General features: G+C 41.8%; 1 protein-coding gene across 1 annotated transcript; it reads left to right on the forward strand.

The window, feature by feature from the left end:
• The first annotated feature begins 9,713 nt into the window (after positions 1-9,713).
• Positions 9,714-15,273, forward strand: atp6ap2 (ATPase H+ transporting accessory protein 2). The gene is made up of 9 exons (XM_023823902.2): positions 9,714-9,860; positions 10,572-10,702; positions 10,810-10,938; positions 12,223-12,318; positions 12,487-12,624; positions 12,837-12,890; positions 13,123-13,272; positions 13,359-13,478; positions 13,924-15,273. Exons 1-9 carry the CDS (start codon positions 9,737-9,739, stop codon positions 14,116-14,118), a joined length of 1,137 nt encoding a protein of 378 aa, XP_023679670.1. The 5' UTR covers positions 9,714-9,736; the 3' UTR covers positions 14,119-15,273.
• Positions 15,274-21,285: the final 6,012 nt, after the last annotated feature.

Here is a 21,285-nt window from a genome sequence, read left to right on the forward strand (position 1 = left end):
ATATTCAACGCTTTAATGCATTATTAAACAGTTACGTGGCAAAGTACGCAGTAATAATTTGATACTGACGCCGTTCGTTTTACACTGACATTTTTTTTCCCCTGTGTATGGTTTCTAGCAGCTGGAAGCTTCACAATGAGATCATCGGTCGCATAGAAAGTCGTGCGAGTATGAGAAATCTAACTGTCGGATAGTGAGGGCAGATATTTACTTAGAGAGATCAATTATCGCTGTTTATTGACCGATTAAAGCGCGCCTCAGTGCGGCCGAAGCCCGCGGACAGCACGGGAACGCGCTGGTCAAAAACACCCGGCGTGCGCGAAACACTGATTACTGGAGTGAAATGACAGGGCTTTAGCGGATAACGTGGTAGTGTAGCGCAGCGCGGCAGGTGACGGCCGCAAAAAGCCCGCAGCTTGTTAATCCGCTCCGGACACTATCACATAGGCTTCTCATCCAAAAGCACCTGGGAGGCGTGACTTGAATGGACTCGATTGCTGGGTCGGTTCCAACTAAGTGGGGTTAACCACAGAGAGGGTGACTGGTGGAGTCCATGGGGTTAATAACCGCTTATTTCACTACGTTCGTGTGGAGGTTATCGCAGGTTCCACCTACGCCAGGGCGTTTCTGACTCACCGATTTACTTTAATGTGGGAGTAACCCGAAGTACCGGGAGGAAAACAGCGCAAATGCGGGGCATGCTGCCTACCTCAGCATCGGACATCCGATTACATATGACTTAATCGTTCAGCTTCTCCACGAACACGAAACATTAGTCTTGTTTTGTAAAACTGTGAGCTGTAAGGGTATTTTAGTCTGTTAGGCTACTCATTTCGAAAATCTTGGAACAGGTCATAAAGATTTAAGCCTTTTCTGTCTGATTTAGGCCTAATGCTGGGGGGAAAACCATTCTCATGGGGAAGTGAACCTAACGTCCGAAACAATGTGTTCGCTTAATACATGGATGACTTGCAACCGATCCAAACTTTCGAGTACAGTTAAAACACCTGGAATTTGACTCGGTTAACTAGATTACTGTAGCGTGATCGTGTTAAATTAATAAGCATTAAAAACACATGCCGGCTGTTTCCTCTAGCCTGGAGATTGTCTTCTCTCATGACGTTTTCTCCTCACTTCAGTTTGTCCATATTCAGTTGTTTTTACAACTTCGACGCATCATTTCAGCCAACATATTCTTATGTATATAGTACATTGTTCTTTTAAATGCACCCTTTGTTGTGTATTTTTCTTTACACTTTTGGAATTATTGGAAAACAAGAAACATCACAGTAATTCGGTCAGAATTCACGTTAAGGACTGGCTTCTTTAAGAACTGACATAAAATTTGAAACATGCTAAACCAAATATGAACTAAGAAGACATAGGGCTACATCACAGCTGTTTGTGGAGTATATTTATGTAGGCCTTTTGGTTGCTATATACACAGAACTTGTTTAACACCCGTTTTCAGAAATGCTGATTGGCTGACTTTTCCCAAAACTTATCTAACGGATTTTAAAAAAAGTTACATCCTCATAACAAGTTTGCAGCACAACTAGCTCATGGTTATAAAACCGCAGAAGCAAGTGTGGCATTTAATAAAGCACATTTTACGTAATTTATCTATGATAAATTACCTTAATTAGTCATCCGCCATACTAGCATCGACTGAGCCGGTCGTTTTATAGCGGCGCGAGTGAAGCATCACAGCTCCTTTCATATAGGCCTGCGTATCACCTCCTGCAAAACACGACGCATAAAATAATGTAGCCTGTTATTTAATAAACTGACTGTGACGACAATGATTGCAGACCTCTTGTACTCCCGACGTCAGGAGAAAATAAAAATTTGCCTGCACACCGTTGAGGAAGAACCTGCTTTCCGACGATTTAATAGCGGCTAAATGGACTTTAGCATAGCGCAGCCTGTCGTTTGGAGTGCAGTGCTCCATGTAGGATAAATACATAGAAGGTCATCCGAAGGACTCGAAAACATAAAGAGAAAGAATCACGTTTCAGATTTTTGTGTGTGTGTGTGTGTGTGTGTGTGTGTGTTTTATTTTCGACTAGGCTAAGTTAGAGAAATATAGCTCAGTTTACTTCCAAATAATAAGCGACATGTCAAAATTGGGGGCGGCATGGTGGCGTAGTGGTTAGTACCCTTATTTCACATCGCTGGGACCAGGGTTCTATGTGTGTGGAGTTTGCTTGTTCTCCCCATGTTGTCGTGGGGTTTCCTCCGGGTCCCCCCCAGTCTAAAATACACACAGAGGTTAATTGGAGTCACCAGATTGCCCATAGGTGTGCATGTGTGCGTATGAGTGTGTCGTGCGATGGGTTGGTGCCCCATCCTGCGTTGTTTCCCGCCTGAAGGCTCCGGATCCTTCGCCACCATAAATAGGTTAGGCGGTTACATAGAATGGATAGATGTCAAAACTGATATAGGCCTAGTTCTTCGTCTGCTTTAAAATGTAAACAAAGGCAGGGGTGAATGGTGCATGTATGAGGGACGTAGCTGGAACACACACACACACACACACACACACACACACACAAAATGTCACCCCCTGTCCGATTTCAGTATTCAGGAGCCCCTGTCAAGCGCAGTCCGAAACCTGTATTGTTAGGTTCGCTGCACGAGCGGGGAGCGGGGAAGCGTGGCACACAGGAGGATCGGACGAGCCGGGCATGACGTGTATCGTATTGATTAGCTGCGTTTCATACATGGCAATCGTCGCTGTAATTCATTCAAATGCCTGAGACACATACATGCTTTTTACAATTGCAAAAGGCCAGTCTTGGACTGAATTCAATGTATTTCTTAGCAAACTTTTTTTTTGGTTTCATTAAATACTTTGCAGGCTACTAAAAACCGTGGTCCGTTTGCACACTGGACACCCGCTAAGCAACGTCTGTGATGTTTCTCGAATAGACACATTTGTGTCCACATATTTTTTAAGCCAGAAGATTTTATTTAAAAAAAAAAAAGTTATGCGTGAAATCCAGTTTTGCTCTTCCAATTCTGGGCTAGCCATAATTTTAACATCTTATCTTAAAACTTCCATAAAATCAATAAGCAGACTATAAACGGCCGGTAATGGATTTTACGAAAACATCAGCTACTTAATGTAGTTACTCACCCTTCTTATGGGCAACAGCTGTGAGACATTATCTTTCCGGGTTTGTGGGGAAGCCATGTGTGGTTCACTGCCACTGGAACCATCTCCATTACCCCGTAATCCTACTAGTATAATTTAAGATGTTAAATTTGTAAGCTGAAATTAAAGGTTTATTCGGTACAGCGATGAAAGCGCATTTCATTTGGTGCAATAGGTCTCGAATAAGGTTGACACGCGCCAGACGCTGAAAACAGGGCTTTAATTAAACACTGTCGATCCGGTCATGGGCTATATCACATTAATCGTAACAGTAAGGCAGTGGACTCTGACTGCAGATATACGCAAATATAACCGCCCCTCCCACCCAAAGCCAGTGAAATTCTAAGAGTTTCTGCATTGTTCAACTACGACGAACAGTCTTCCCACTGCAGATTGCTGAGATACAATAACCACCCTAAAATTAATATGAATAATGCTGATCATATAGTAGATAGATCGATAGGCTGTTAATCTCAGTCAACTATCAACCAAGGCCTGTAACATTAGAACGACCACGACGATCCGTTTTAGTAAAATATTTAAGCCAGTACTGCGGAAATTGATGAAATGTCACACTCTAGTGGTAAAAATAAAAATCCACTTGCATCAAACTTCGTCAGTTACCAATTAACAAGCGCACAAGAATAAATAAATAAAATAAAACCTAGAAATACTACCTACTACTAAAAACGCAAAATTCCTTGTAATGTGGGGAAAAAATAGGCCTATATAGCCGAATCTCTAAGAAGAACGAAATAAACATTTCTGTTCCAAAATTAGTACAAGGAAATAGGCTATAAAATATTGCTTCATTCGACGTCGAATAAACATCTTAATTAAAAGCTTGAAATGAAAGTCTGTGAAATGTTAACCTCAGAGTGCCTCTTATTTAACAGCTTTTCGACTGATTTACCTTGGATCGCAGCATCTCTCCAAAAGCGCTTATTGGATCTTAATCGCTAAACGGAGGGACTTCACTGCTCCCATAAGCGACTTAGGGGGTTTATATTAAGACAACGAAGTCCCCGGTTGCTTCTTATGGGTAAATATTTATCAGAGCTGCGTGGCGACGTTCACTTCTCAATCTGGATTTGCGGTGTAGATGTCAAAACACACGGCAAAGCGTAGCGTTAGCGTAATGAAGGTGCATCTCACAAAATTAGCTCATTTTACTATTTGGTAAGTTAGATATATTATCGTACAGCTTTCTGAAATCACATGATTCAGACTAGTAAGTAGATAATTTATACTGTATTCCCTTTTCAATAAAGAACGATAAAATTCAAATAACCTTTTATAAAATATGTCATGAACACCCCCTGTTGGCCATTATTTTGTTGGCACGCTATAATTCTAAACATTCAGCTGCATTTAACAGTTTTTCTCGGTTGCTTTGGACAATTTCTCTAAACAGTCTTGACGTTCTCTCAACTGCTTTTGCATTTCATAAAACAGCTTGTACACTGTAGAACAATAATTTGAATAACCAGTAAAATGAAGTAATTCATTCAAAACCATTCATTCATGTTTCAAAATACAGTTATCAACCATTTAGCCAATGCCAGAAAAATGTGAAATCTCTATAACTGATTAGAGACAAACCAGTCAAAATGTTTAGTCATGCTGTCAACATGAAAGTATATAATGGAAATATTTTAATTAAAATTGATCAATTGATGCTTACTATAATTTCTCTATATCTGGAAACTTTGAAAAAAAATATGAAGCTATATATGTTACAGTAAAAATCTACACAGTATTTTATGTATAGTTAAGTTAGAAAGAAAGCAGCCAATTATACATCATATATTGTGTTGTCAATCCTGCTGGTCTGGCCAGAATATTTTCATCTACATCACATCTGATATTCTTGCTTGCAATACATTTAGGGAGAAAAATCTTGCATGTTTGATCCACCTTCTACAAGAATCTGCAGCAATGTCAGCACAGGCAGCATCCACTGCATATCTGATATTCTCTCTTGCAATAAAACTTTCAATCATCCAAAAAATGTTACAGCCAGCGTGGCGTAGGTGGGAAAAAGGTGACGATCTGCTGATGGCCCCAAGACAAAGGAGGCTTATTAAGAAAACTAACAACACAGGGGAAAGTACAAAATAAGGGACCACAAGGGGTCAGAACAAAATGGGAGAAATAAAAACTTAAAAAATCCCCACAAAGCTCTTTTATTGGAGGCCTGAGCAACAGAACAAAACAACAAACACACAGTAACAAAACACAAGCTCAGACTGCCACAAACGAACAAACACAATGACTCCAAGGTCCTAGGTCCTTATATCTACAACTAACAAGACGTGACGCAAGACAAGTGGGAACTACAACTTAATTAATCAATCAACAACGGCATGGAACAACAAGCAGCAGGTAGAGTAAATTACAAATAACAAGCACAAAATCTAAGAAACCTTAAACACTGAGGACCAACACTATAGGAACATAAATACACGAACAAAATTAAACCAGGGAGCAAACACAATAGACTATAACTAGAATAAACACTTAATTAACCAGGAGTACATAAAATAACGAATGTTAAACAACAAAAAAACTAGCTGAAGCTGTGCTCTGGTCAGCCTTGAACCCACAAGAAGCAAAGGAGGGTCAAAGACTTAGCTCATTAAGCCACACAGCAACCTAGGGAGCAGCTAAACACACAAGGGACTAAGGGGCTATGAAACATAAGAGAGCACAGGAAGACCAGCAACACCTGCTGGCCAAATGGGGACAAGATACATGGGACAGAACCAGATGGGCACCGATCCTGACTATTTTTGAACTATTTCCATTATACTTCACTATTAAAGCAATGATTCTGATAACGGCATTAACATTTTTGCATGTGATGACTTACACTTGGCTAATTCAAAGTGAATATACCTATAAGAACCAAAACTAAATCAATTGCAAATGAATACAAATCATTGCTCCATAAGATAGTGTTACGTGCCGAAAGGAAAGTACATGCCGTAAGGGAGATACGTGCCGTAAGTTCAGGAGGATGCCCTACAGGTTCTTCGGACGTCCTGCCACTCGCCTATTCGTCAGTCGCTCCTTCGACTCCGCCTTCTGGACCTGGCCCCGCCTCCCTTGCCTTCGGAGCAGTTTCCGGTTCATCGACAGAAGGGGCTGCCGCTTCGTCATTTCGGCTGCCAGTTGCTCACTTTTCGCCTGTTAGCTTGCTCTTCCTTCGCTTTGCTTTTGTATGACTGCTGTTGTTATTGGTTTCCGATTTTCGCCTCGCCTTTATTGTACCTTCGCCCTGGTTTTGACTGCCTGTTTGGTTTTGAACTTTCGCTTGTACTACGACTTCGCCTCTTTGATCTCACCTTTGGATACTGTCGCTTCGGCTGTGTCTGCCTTTTTTGTTTCTTCGTAAATGTGGGGATTACTGTTTGTTTGGTTAGGGAGTTAGGCTTAGGCATTGTTGTTTCGTTTTCCCCTTTTTTGTGTTCACTTAGGATTAGCTTAGCTTGGGGTTGTATTCGGTAGATGTGTTTTTGTTTGTTTCTTTGGCCTTTGTCACTCCTGACGGTTACACCTAGCGTTTGTAAAGTGTCTGTGAAACTATAAAAAGACCCCCCTTGTGTCCCGTGTTCCATTCTCCTAGCTCTGGTTGTCCTGTCCTTCCCAATCCCTCCTTCCTTTTCACTTTGTTAGGCTTCAACCCTAGACTGGAGTGTAACAACAGGTAGACTCAAAAGAACAGTTTTGTCAGAGATGAGGAGATGAGTGGCAGGAGTGCTGCTAGACATTTTGTGGCCCATGAAAGCATATCATATTGGGCTCACACTCTAGACCAATCCAATTATGTTCCAAATTTCTTTGGGCCCCTGTCCTAAAGCAGAGAGTTAGTAATCTTTGTAACATCATGTTTATTAGCTACATCAGTCTCCTAATGCATTAATATACACTGCGCTCTCTGCTAGTCTAGTCAAGGCCTGGACTGAGCCCCACGTGGCTCCTCACTGTGTTCCATGAGGTCCTAACAACAACTTTCCTACATAAGAGTTGTGATCTGCACAGGCTTAGGAGTCATGGCTGACTGAAAGCAAATAAGAAAAATCACTGTCTCCTCTTGAAACAGATTTTTCCACAGGCACAAACTCTGTGCCAGCAAGCAGAGTTGCTGCCCCTAGTGAAGCTACAGGAGGGAAACGCTGAAAGGGCAACTCAGGGAATTATCCAGGCAGGAGTGGATACTGGCTCCCTTTGACAATGTTGGTTGATTGTAGGATGGTTTACAGAATAGAATAAGCATCGATGGTATCTTTCCCCATTTTGAGTAGCTTCTAGGTTGCGTGGCTGCTGGCAGGTTGAAGTAACTCTCTCACACGGTACATTCTAGAACCCCTGGGCTGCCGCATGTTGCAACAATCTGGCTACATGCAAAAAAGGGAAGGGGGACCCCCTCCCACCATTCAGAGATGTGTGTGCTGTACAGTATCTTGGCACAGAACAGACCAAAGGTGTTAACCACAGGAAGGTAGAGTATGCAAGAAACCAGCCTACACCCACCACCATAAATCATTCACGGCCATTTCGCGAGTGCTTTGTAGATGCAGCGCGGCCATTGGAACAGAACAGAGTCTGGATGGAAATAGTACTCTTTTCTGTTAGTACTTGTCCTGGAGATTTTGAGTTTGTCGGGAGACATTTGTAATAGGACTGTAGCCTCCTGCATGTATTCTCCACAAGTACAATCCCATACACCAGTTCAGCATCACCCCGTAGACTTCGCCATATCTCTGGGCATATGGGACTCATAGCCTGGAGCTGACATGCAGGCTTGTCCTGGTTTGGTACCCTGGCAGATCTCCATGGTGAGCAGAGCAGAGACCTGTTTCCATTCTGCTTGTTGGCCCAGCTGACTGCATGCAAAGTTACATTTTATTACATTAACTTACAACTTTTCTCATACAAATTCTTTTATATTCAAATTTAGTTTGAACTTTATTGTAGTTAATTTATAATTTTAGTTGTTTTTTTTATTGCACTTTAGCTATTAACTGAAAATACATTTAAATAAATTATTTAAAAATAACATTTTAAAACCAATTTCTTCATTTTTTTGCGAAATTTTATTTATTTCAGCAGTGGCATGGTGATGTGATTAGTATGGTTGCCTCAGACATCTGGAGACTGGGTTTTGAGTTTGTGTCCTGGCTATACATATGGGGAGTTTGCATGTTCTCCCCTTGTCATTGTGGGGTTTCCTCCAGGTTCTCTGGTTTGCCCCTACAGTCTAAAAACATGAATGGTGGGTGTGCCTTGTGATAGATTATTCCCTGCCTTTCACTTGTTTTGGGATAGGGTCTGGACCCCCAAGATCCAACATAGAACAAGTGGGTATAGAAAATTAATAATTTACATTTACAAGAGTGGGATGACCTAAGGTTAAATATATTATTGACGTTACTAGTGGTCCCACAACTGCCCTAAGAAGATGATAAATTTCTTTTGGACGTTCACCATGTTATTGGAACCCTTATTACATCATACACAAAGGACATAATTAGGAAATGCTGAGAATAGAACAGCATAAAAGTGAGGAGTGTTTGTGGTTAGAGATGAGGGTCACTCAGTATTTGGAATTTTAGGTTATAGGCTTTGCTCAAGAGCTGCACACCACACAATTTCTTTGGAGAAAGACCAATATTAAAATAAGATCTAAGCTCTAGTAATATTATTGGAAGTAGGACCCTTTCAGTCACACTTATTGTAGAATGTTGGTAATGATTAAATATAGAATCAGTGACAGGAAAATGATGGGAATTTAAGACAAACTGAAGCAGTGAGTGTTTAATTGAATTATGCCTGTAGAGGCATGACGTATTTAATTGAATTTTATGGGCATAACTGTCTAGGCTATTCCAAGGTCTCCTCGCGGCTGTTGTTGTCTGGCACCAGTATCTCAAACCTGGGTGCACAATCTGAAAAACTTCAGTGAAAAATAACTGTCAAGAGACATGAAAAACACATGGCTCAGCCCCAAGGCGCGCAACACGACAGCTCCGGACAATTAAAGTACTGCATTTGGCTTCAGAAACATTGTAGAATGTTATGTTCATACATTTAAGTAGCACAAGGTATCTGGCTGCTAACTAGCTCGCGTCAGTTTCAGAACTAGTAACTATTAATCAACTATTAAAACTAGTATAAATAACTAATGTTACGGAATGTCCAAAGGTAACCAAAGGTATTTCTTCATTTTTTTCACTCAGTCTTTTGCGTAGTCCAATTTTTAGATGCAGTAATGCCCTTTTGGTTGCTGTTCTTTTCCCAAAAAAACATAGATAATATGCTAATATAACCTACAGATATACTCCTTGCATGCATGACACGCAATACCTACGGCTATTACGGTACTGCGGTCACGAAGTCACATGACACACTGATAGTCATGTGTCTATGCGGCTACAAATTATCACAATTCCGATTGGAGCAGTGTTTGTCTCGGTATTATGCTAAGATTCGTTTTATTCGCTAGTTTTTCGGTCCGCCGTCTCGTCCGCCGTGCTCATTGGATGGTGTCACTGCGAGGCGGGGCGTGTACCCACAATGCTCCGTGCTCTTATGTCAGGTGACCTGCCGAAAGGGAGACAGATGATGTCGTCTGTGAATACTAGGGAAATGAATAAGTCCGTAATGGTGTCGCTGTTTGTTTACGCCGTTTTAATCACAGGTAAGGAAAGCAAGTATACGCTGCCTCGTTTAGATGTCATAGCAATAAACTGTCTCGTAGGTAGCGAACGTCGGTATTATGCTGGATGTGACCGTCTCCTACTGTGACGAGACGTCGGGAACGTCTCAGTGGCGGACACGCTGAGCCGCTCGTTACTGACCGATGTTTTGTGACTTGATGTCTTGTAACTACCCCTGTATACATGTTCTATGTTACCAGTGACAGTAAAGTTTACTGACGGATACTTAAGTGCCGTGTCGTCCTCGCCGCCATAGCTTCATTGCGAATTCACCTCGTCATATGGCCGAGTACAAATCATTACTTAAACTAGCTTCCCCTTTCTATTCCAGACCGATTAAAATATCCTTTGTATCCTTATGACATCTGTAGTCACCCAGCTTCTGCTTTTCCAGTCATAAGCGACCAGTTGTGGAAAATGTTTTTTGAATATCAAGTATTACTTCCTTTTTTCACGTTTATATAATTTGGTTGAAATGTACGGGCAAGTGATTTCTTTTAGAGATGTGTATGATTGGAATTGATCTGCACACAGAAAATTGAGAAGTGAAGTGAAATTGTCATTGAGGACAAATTACTTATGTTCTTTATACTATGGCACGCAGTTATGAAAGGGAAATCTAAGAATGGTTAATTACTTTAAAAATGTCCTGCCATGTCCCCATTAAGATCTGTATTTGTGTTTTTCTCCAGGCGTTTTTGGTGACCGCCTTACGGTCCTTCATGCTCCACAGTATGTGACGTTCCGAGAAGGACAGTGGCCAATTTCTGGGGAGAAGATACCAGACCTTGTGTCTCTTACCATGGGGTTTTCTGTGCAGGAGGTAAAGGATTCAGTTTTGCAGTAATAAGTATTTGTTTTCAGAAATCTATATGATGCTGCGCAGTGAATGATGTGCCTGTATGTTTGTGTGTGGGGGGGATCTTCCAGGAGCTGGGATGGCCGGGCCTGCAGGTTGGCCCCCTGTTTCAGCGTCCGCGGGCTGCTGCTCTGCTGCTGGTGAGGGGGGTGGACAGCTTGCAGTTTCCCCAGAGCGCTGTGTCCTACCCACTGGAAAATGTGAGCAATGTGTTTTTTTCCCTGCATTTTAACACCCTTATGAATAGTTTGCTGTAGAGTTGAGAACATTGCCTTTAACATACTGTTGTCAGTTTTATGTTTACTTGCTTATTTCTGTTCATTTGTTAAAAGGCAGAAAATTGTATTGTATGGAAAGTATAAAAATGAAAATTGAGACATTATTGAATGGTTTTAGGACTGAGACCACATAGCGATTTATTGATAGTACATGTGACGTTGATAAGTCATCATTTTAGATAATCAACAGCCATAAGTGGTCCGTGTAGCAAGCAGGTATCCAAAAACTCCAGTCCTGGATTTAATAAACAACCACATTGTGAATAATGTGGGGAATAATATACAATGGCAATTTACAAAATCCGTGTATTAGGAGCCAAACTTTCCGAAATCGTCTTCTCCTTAGATGTGGTCTGATACTGTGTCCTCGTCTATCACATCACCTCATCCATCATCACATGGGTCCCTCTCCCACTGCTCAGGCACTGGTAGAAGTCTGAGCACATTCCCTGCAGCTGCCCCTGCGTTTAATTTGTCAGCCTTGTTTTGGCCATTTTTGTTGTTGCATTCGGTGCATATAATTTCCTTAAATTCCTCATATCCTGGCAGCACAAGCTTTTGCTCTGCTGGGGGTGAAGAATTGTACCCTCACATTTGCCATTTCGGAGAGGCAATGACAGACTTGCTGATCATGGCTATATAGCTGGAGTGGCGATGGACCACTGGAGTGTACAATTATCTTGGGTGATTAATCCAGCTTTTCTAATCCAATTCTCTCATGGCTTTGAAGATGCAACCCCCCCCCCCCTTTCATAGCTCAGTGTTTTGTTGTCGTTAATAGGAATTTGTTGCTCCTCTGGAACAAATGGAAACTGACTTAGAATGTTAAAATTGAATTGTGGAAGTGTGTATGGAATATTTTAAATAATTATACGTATTGATAATATTCCCACAACTTTGATTTTTCTTGCCATAATAACTAGTAGTTATTTTCCTTTCATCATATCAACTCACCATTATAATAGCCTTTTTAAGTTTAAGTTTAGAGTGACTTAAATTAGCACCAATGAAACACAGTTTGACTGAAGTCAAGTGAGGCAGGTGGGAGCAGAAAGTAAACCAAACCGTGATGGACTTTCACACAAGCCTTAGATCAGGCTTAAGTTAACGTTGTGGGTAAATCAGGCGTGAATAAACAGAGACGGAAATGACAAAGGCTTCAGTAAGGATGCTTCCCATTTAACACATTTCTGGTTTCCTCTGCAGCCTGTGCCCTTCACCCTGGACAGTGTTTCCAACACAGTGCACTCCCTGTTTGCGGACGACACGCCTGTGGTACTGCAGCTGGCTCCCAGTGAAGAGGTAGGACACGTGTGGCCGTCTGTCATTTCATTTACTGGTTAAGCATGCGAAACATGATCAAAACTAGAGCCTACTTAATTCTCATGCTCACTCACGTATGTGCAAATATGCAGAAACAGCCAAAATGCTTCCTGATGTCTTGTGATTTCCTTCTGCTTTTCTCCAAAGAGGCTGTATATGGTGGGCAAAGCCAACCTAGTATTTGAAGACCTTCCTGTGACCTTGCAGCAGATTAAGGGTCGTCTCTCCCAAGAGGGCTCCATCCTCACCTCCCTGCCCCTCAACTCCCTTAGCAGGAACAATGAGGTACAGAAGCTGGGAAGGAGGCTTCTTCCAAATCAGCTGAAAATACCATGACAGCCAATAAAAACAAAAAATAACCGTTGATGCTAGTTTGATATATTGGTAATGATAGGATGGTCTGTGAATTTTTGAGTCAAATCTATACAGAATTTTTCTTCTATGATTCATCTAATGTCCCTGTAAATAATGCTGATCCTGTTGGTTCCGGCCTGCAGGCGGACCTGCTTTTCCTGTCTGAGGTGCAAGTGTTGCATGACATCGCTGCCCTGGTATGTCCAGATCCTGTTGTCCTGCACACCCAACAGCGGACATGTGTACCTTGCCCTATGCGTTACCTTGAGCTTCAGTTCTGGTTGACGGCCGGCAGTAGCTTATCTGACAGCCTGAGCTATGTGAATGCGCATAATCAGTTTATCTGAAAAAATAAAATTCAGCATAAAAGGAATCACTAGTCAACACACTTTTGAAAATAATAATATGAACTGGCTCTCATTTTGTCAGCTGTTGAGGCACAAGCACCTCGCGAAGGACCACTCCCCAGACGTGTACTCCCTGGAGCTGGCTGGACTGGAGGAGATCAGTCGCCGATATGGCCTGGACTCCCCGCAGTACAGGGATGCTGCCAATATCCTGGCCCGTGCTCTGCAGAAGGTAAGAACAGGGGGGTGACACTAAGCACTGAGGCATGGAACCATTCTGGGTAGGTTGGCTGCCGATTCATTTTCCGTGTCGTGCAGTTCGCAGAAGACGTTTCCAGCATCTACGGCGATAATGCAGTGGTAGAAGTGGTGACAGTGAAAAGCTTTGAGGTGCCCCTCACCAGGAAGTCGCGATCAATCCTGCAGTCCGGCCAGATTGTGAGTATGTGGGTGAACCGCGCTGACACTGAGAACCTGGGAGAACCAGAACCCAGCGCTCAAGTGCCATCTGGAGACAATAGTCATTAATTATTTCCTCGTATATGAGTATGAAACTTTGGACATCTTTGGGAAGGTTAATGATATCAATAGGTGAAAGAAACTGGAAACTGGAACATACATTGTTTATTGGTGTACTTGTGGTATAATGGCCGAATCAACTGAAGAAATTGCCTGTTTTACATTATAACCATAAACAAACTGGAAACTCCCCGAGAACTTCACCATCACTGCAGGTCACTGCACACGCACATAACTCACTTTGTGCAGCTGATAATTAATTACAGATCCCCCGACCACCTTGCATCGTACAGTAAGGTGTATTACTTATGTACAGAAAGCTGCTATACTCATTTTCATACCTTTTATCAATTTTGTTCTGCAGAGCAACCCGGGGACCAAGTACAATCTAGCCTACAGTTACAACTTTGAGTACTCTGTGATCTTCAACATTGTGCTGTGGCTCATGATTGGCCTGACGCTGGCAGTCATCGTCATCTCCTACAACCTGTGGAACATGGACCCAGGCTATGACAGCATCATCTACAGAATGACCAATCAGAAGATCCGTCTGGACTAAGCAGTCCTGGCCTCCTTCCCCCTGATTTGTCGTGGTGTGCCCCTCCCCCTTATGTCCCCCTCCCCCATCGAGCAGCCTGGGTTGCCGAGTCCCATTCTCCTCTGATGGTCTTCAGACTTGGCATTAATTTATTTCCAAAATCCAGTGGTGGCTTTGCACAGTTGCTCACATGAATTACAGGAATTTGTTGAATATTTGCCCATATTGATATGAGAAATACCGAAATCTTGCTTATTCCTTCTTTCATATCAATTAGCTTTCCATTCCATTTTAAACTCAAGGCACATGTTGCGTAATGGTGTCGGAGTGCTGTATGTGTGCTGTTTGTCAGAACTCGTTCAGACCGCAGGAACACCTCTCAGCGATTGCCCCTGCGGCCTGGCCTGGCCCTGCGGCCTGGCCCTGCGGCCTGGCCCTGCGACATACCCCTTGGTAAATTGCACTGAAGTCCTGCATTTTTAACAAGCTGTTTTGCAGAGGACTGTGTAACGTTACTGATGGCTTCCGTGTTCTGAAGGTTCTCCAGAAGTCTATTGAGGATCATATGAGTTATACCCAAGACCATGGGGTATGTCTTTGGCTACGGCTTCTTAGGGACACAGTGCATTGCAAAGTTCTGTTTACATCAGGCTGCTGGAGATTTGATTGGAGAAAATACCCTGGTGAGTTCATCTTGGGAGTTTGCTGGTGTTATAAGTCTTAATGCTAGTTTGTGTACTGGTTAAATTAATGGATATAAATATATGTATATACTGAGAAGATTATTCATTTATGAAGATATTTTAATGGTTGTCATGATGCATCATAGTGCTTGGTGTGTTTAGACCCCTGACGTTGTGCTGGTACATGGTCTGTAAAGGTTATTTTGAGTGGATGTTCTGTGATTGGTATGCAACATTCCCATTGCCCTTCGTGTTGACATTCTTTTCGTGTTAAAAGGGGTTTAATTTGCTTTTAGTTTCCTGTGATGTAGAAGTAGAACAGAGTGTTAGTGTGTGTCTTTGTGCAGGCGCCCCAGCCGGCTTCAATTTAGAGGATGCATCTTAGGAAATGAAATTGTGAGCTTTTAAATGGATGAAAGTGGCTGCCATTTTCCAAAGGTATGGGAGATGTGTAACCTTGTGAAATGTTCAAATAAAAAAAGGTCCACCTTCAGTCATCTGTTGCTTGACCTTCATCACAACTACAACTGAACACCAACATAAAAATAACTTTTGTAGTGGTAGTTCTCTGTTATGTGCAAATTCTAAAGGTTTGTTTTTTTTCCTGAAACGGACAAAGATGTTTGCAAGTGTAAACAGTGCATTTGCTGCCAGTTGTTCAGACTTATTTCAAATCACATTTTAACTTTGTAGGCCCCAGTTCCTTTAGTTGAACTCTGAAGCAGTTAGGTTTGTACTTTTCACTATAGTTTCAACTATAGTATGAAACTATGAAAAAGAGTAAAGTTACTGAAAAGGTTCTTAATACACAAAGTTTCTAACTGACAAATTTTGAAGGATCTGATGCAAATCTTTCCCTGGAGTAAGGTTTCCTGTATGTCTGAGAGACACAAGCAGCATGGTTTGACAGTTTTCCCAGGAGATAAAACACATAACACAGAAGGAATAGAAGATGATATCCAAGCCTTTGGATTGGAAAACAGAGATGGGGTCCATGGCTTTTGAAGTGTTCTTGAAATTGAAAAGACTGATTATTTTCTATGTTGTAAATAATAATAATAATATTAATCATGATAATTCATTCAGCCCCCCTTACCTTTGCTGGCTGATACTTTGAGACCTCTTGTAAATGGGGAATGAACCCTTGCCCCCCACCACACAAAGAATCTTGTCCACCAATGCAATCATCACCAATATTTCAGTAGGAACCTACTGGTGCTGCTGCTAACTTTGAATACTGATATAGCATAAAATTCTGGCAATAATATTAAAGAAAATATTGCTCAAGAATTGTGAGAAAATTGTGATGTTGATTATGAGTAAAAAAATAATCATTCATGTTGCAAAGTGGATATAAAAGTTGTAGCAACTTTGAATACTCCAGCACATATCCTGGAAAAAAAAAAACTACTTAAGTGCAGTAAAGAAGTATTTGTATTCTGTTACTTCACACCTCTGGTCTGTCAGCCTCAGGGTTTGAATGAATGAATGAATGTTGCACTTATATGGTGGTTTTCAAGACACCCAAAACGCTTTGCAGAACCAATAGGGAGCCGCTTCAACCCCCCCACTGTGCAGCCCCCACCTGGATGATGCGACGGCAGCCTTTCTGCACCAGTACGCTCACCACACAGTAGCTATGGTGGTGAGGGGGCAGGAGAGAATTCACCAGTTATATACAGGGGATGATTAGGAGGCCAGATTTGATAGGGCCACAGTGAGTAATTTTAGCCAGGATATCAGGGTGCCACCCCTACTCTTTCTAAATATGCCCAGGAATCGTTAATAATCTCAGAGAGTCAGGACCTTGGTTTTACATCCGAAGGACGGCACCATTTTTACAACACAGTGTCCCCATCACTGCACCGCACACTGGGATCCACACAGACCACAGGATGGGTTTCCCCGTCAGCCAGTGTCCACATCACTGCACCGCACACTGGGATCCACACAGATGACAGGATGGGCTTCCCTGTCAGCCACAGTGTCCCCATCACTGCACCGCACACTGGGATCCACACAGACCACAGGATGGATCCCTGACAGCCACAGTGTCCACATCACTGCACCGCACACTGGGATCCACACAGACCACAGTGATGGGCTTCCCTGTCAGCCACAGTGTCCACATCACTGCACCGCACACTGGGATCCACACAGACGACAGGATGGGCTTCACTGTCAGCCACAGTGTCCACATCACTGCACTGCACACTGGGATCCACACAGACCACAGAATGGATCCCTGTCAGCCACACCAACACCTCATCCAGCAGCAGCCCTCTTTCCTAGATGATCGACCATCCAAGTACTGACCAGGCCCAAACCTTCTCAGCTTCTGATGGATCACCTAATCGAGGGGTGGGCAATTTTATCCGCAAAGGGCCGGTGTGTCTGTGGGTTTTCGCTGCAACTCCCTAATTAGATTACTAATTAGAGGACTGATTGACTGAAGAGTCCTCACACCTGGGTTTGAACAGCTGACCTAAAGGTTACCCAGAAACCTGCATACACACCGGTCCTTTGCGGATAAGACTGCCCACCCCTGACCTAGTCTGAACCGCAGGTGGTATGGCTGCTTTGAACCAGTGACCTCCTGATTCTGGGCAGAAATCCTTAAAACCCACAGAGTCACACATTACCGAGTGTGGCCAAAAAGTGATTTTATATCTTTATTAAAAGTAAAAAAAATTAAAAGTAAAAAAGGAAGAAAGAAATTGGCTTTACTACTACCATACCACAAACAGCAGACAACCTTTGAACATCGCTTTCATCAAAACTCAGGTATTATTCTGCTCCAAAAGCTGAGTCGGACAGGAGAACGACCACTACGGCCAAGCTGTCTTTGTGTGGAAGGAGAGAGTCGGACTCCACAGAGACAACAGTGCCACCAAAAAGGACATCAGTGACAGACACTGAAGGTGGAGTGGTAGATGCTCAGTACGTATAAGCTGATATCTCCAGAGCTCAGATACGCTTCTGCACAAAAAGGTGACATTATTGTCGCACGTTCACAGTACATGCAGTGGGCGGAAAATTCCCCCCCAAGCGAGCTCAGACCAAAATAAAACATTGTGGTTAAAAGGACATCTCTTCATCTGCTTTGCTCTGTTGTGCTGTGGTTTTCAAATTAAATGTATCAGACTGCTTTATTTTTAAAGTTTCTATTTGATTGTTTAATATCAGTTTTCTCTGTGATTTATCAACAGGACAGAAGGCGAAATCATGACGAGACAGAAGAGCGAAAATGAAATATCAGCGAATGAAGAAAACATGGATCTACGGCATTCGATATCACTCTTTCCAAACCACGAATGCATCTTCTTTAGTAATTGCCGTTTACTGAGACTGGAACTATAAGTAAAAGTAAATGCTTGCTGACATTTCTGTTTCACTGTACTGGAAAACAAAGACAGCAATACATGAAAGACCGAAACAATCACGAAGTCAGCGCACTATAACCACAAATGATAATGAGAACTTCAGTGCACATAAAATATACATGTATCATCTTGGTTTATTTGAAACTTTGTGTCTTTCAATCGTTACAAATCAGCCATATTACTGGTTTTAAATCAGGATTAGTATTTCTTAAAAGCAATGTGTTACACGAGTACTATTGAACAGGATAGGCCTACTGCTTAGAAAATTAAACTACTCTTCAATTTTTAATCGTGGTCAAAATCACAGAAATATCATCATCTTATTTCAAATTTAGAAATAAAAAGTAGATTACAGTTAAGATTTCCTGTTGTTCTTCTAACGCCATGACAAGTCTGCAATTATTAGATTTACGCGCCATATCTGCAAACACTGAAGTGAAAAGTGTGAATAATATTTATCAAAGATGAATGTGTGACAAAAAATAACAGACTTCATTATAGTGGGGCATCGATCAACCGAGTTTTCTCATTTTAACATATCTAATTATAAACAATTGAAAACAAATTGTTTCAGTCATAAGTGCTTAGCCTTTTTCAAAAAAATAAATAAATAAATCTGATCATCAAAACGGCGTCGGTGTGACCGATCGCCAATCCGAGAAAGTAGAAAGTTTACATCTGAAAAATTGATACATCGCAGTTTATTTGAAGCATCAATCCATGTTGAACATTCCTGGAACAAGAAGGTCCATATTAATTTCAGAAATACCTCCAACTTCTTTTGTCTTTTAAATTAGCTAGGATTATAACGATCAAAATTCATCTTAAAGTGATGGCAACAGACTGAATAACAACATTTCATATGGCTGCCCCTCGTAGTCTTGGATGCCAGAAGTTAGATTTTGACGTCCATTGACCACGTCTGCAAAATACAACAATACAAATAGCTGATGATATTAATCAGAGTTCAAAGTGGATCGCGATTACGGATTTTTATTTTAAGTTGGATCCCACGCGCAGTCCAAACAGCGTTATCAAGAACAGTTCCGTCAATCGTATTGTTCATAGAATTCATAGAAAAAATGTTCAAGTAGGCCTACATTAAAAAAAAAACGTACTTATGATATTCGGCCTGATTGTGTTAAAGAATCTGATAACAGTATTACGCAGTAACATATTGCACAATCTTTTGTTGTAAGATTGTAATTTTAGCTCAGCTGCAGCGCCGCCGAGTACCAAAAAACTTCTTCCGTATCACTGTCACAGCTGATGCTTATGTTCTCCCCAGGATTAACTGGTGTCACATTCACGTTAAACAATAAACAGACAAACCCGGAGATTGAAAATTCATTAATCATATAGCCTATATCTATTTTCCCGAACAACGATAACGATGCCTCGACTTACCCAAGCAGATGTAGCCCATAAATCTTGCCTTTGTCATTATCATGGTTGAACAGTTTAACAAAACAGTTATTCTCTTGCTTTATGCTCAGCAAACAGCGGACCCCATACAGGCAAACCACACAAACCATGGTAAACGGTAACCTTATTGTTAAAAACAGTAAACAAAAGACCACTGTCTAAAAACACATCCGTTTTGGTTATGAACGCGGTTATCGATGATGATTTTTCCATCTGCCCCCCCTTTCCCTCAGCCGATAGATAAACAGGAAAAAATATATAGACACTTCAGCTTGTGGTTTGAAATCAACTGAAACCCAATACTGTATGGCACTGCACAGCAGCTGTGCGTGCTTTGCTCATTTTAATCATTTAAATGTCTGAAATATCTGTGAAGCCAGATAACAGCATTTAAAGTGAGACTGTTTTAAATGTTATGTGTCGAAAAAGGGGAACAGAGAGGAGAACACAATTATCAAGGTGTGTGGATAAGCAGGTCTTTAAAGGACCACCGAACCGCCATTGCGCCTCGGATGCCATCAGCATTACTTTATTGATTAACTGCAATGCAAGTCATATACCGATAAAACCGGTTCCTGAACTCAAAACGTGCGTCTTATCATTTCTGTAATTTTTCACCTTTAGCTCCACATTTTATGAAGTTTACCGGTTTTATGCCGGTGAAGATTTTGGGCCCCATGAAAGAATATTATATTGAACCTCCCATCACAAGCTCAATCGGATTATGTTCCATATTATTTAAGGCATTAGACACTCAGGGGGCCCTTGGAATCGTCCTATAACCCCGCTTTACGGGGCCCCTGTGCTGCTCTAAATATGCGGGCATCGGGGAGAGGAATCCAAAAACTGGAAGGCAATATGGAGAAAAGAATAATGTATTTTTTAAATGATGCGATGCGATTTAACAAATCCAATAAGTGACACTCCACTGTTAAGGCATATTTCGCAATTTATTTGTACTGGTAAATAATTACAGTAGTAGCTGGTAAACTTTATTTCACTTAACCGACCAATTATCTGAGCGTAATGACCTTGACGGCAGTTTCACCTATAAACAGCTTTTCAGTATGCTCATGTCATGTGACCAGTGTGGAAAATGTGACTGTAGTCACCCTAAATTAAGAAACGAGGTGTGCAGCTTTGGCGACAATTCATGCACCACTAATGAGGGAGGGATTTCGATTTGTTTTGGTGTGGTGGGTGGAAATGCAGCATTTGTTTTGCGCCCACCGCTTGAATGCCGTACGCAGCGCTGTCATTTAAAAACAACCATCACAGCCCTGTTCCTAACCTGTATTTATGCAGAAGGGCTGCGCTGGCCTCTACGAAGATGGTGTCACAAGGAGGACAGTGCGACTGGAGAATGAAGATGGAGCAGAGGGACTATAGGGAGTGACTTTCTCAAGGGCGGTAGATGACCATGCAGGTGATATCTGTCAAACACCGAATAGCTCCTATGCAAAACAAAGAGACACTGCGGCCACAAGTTCAAAATAATAAGAAGAGGCGGAAGGTTCCCAAGTCACCCCCAGAGTGCGTGGAAAGTCACCCACCCCACGAGCCCAGATCAAAATGAAATTGCTGTTCTTCTGTTTTTGATTGGATTTCACGTCCTCCAGTTTGTGAAATGAAATCAGACTGCTTAACTTGTTATAAACTTTATTTATTAAATATAAATTTTATTTGATTTTGCCTTA

Source organism: Paramormyrops kingsleyae, chromosome 16 (assembly GCF_048594095.1).
Source record: "Paramormyrops kingsleyae isolate MSU_618 chromosome 16, PKINGS_0.4, whole genome shotgun sequence".
Lineage (NCBI taxonomy): Eukaryota > Metazoa > Chordata > Actinopteri > Osteoglossiformes > Mormyridae > Paramormyrops > Paramormyrops kingsleyae.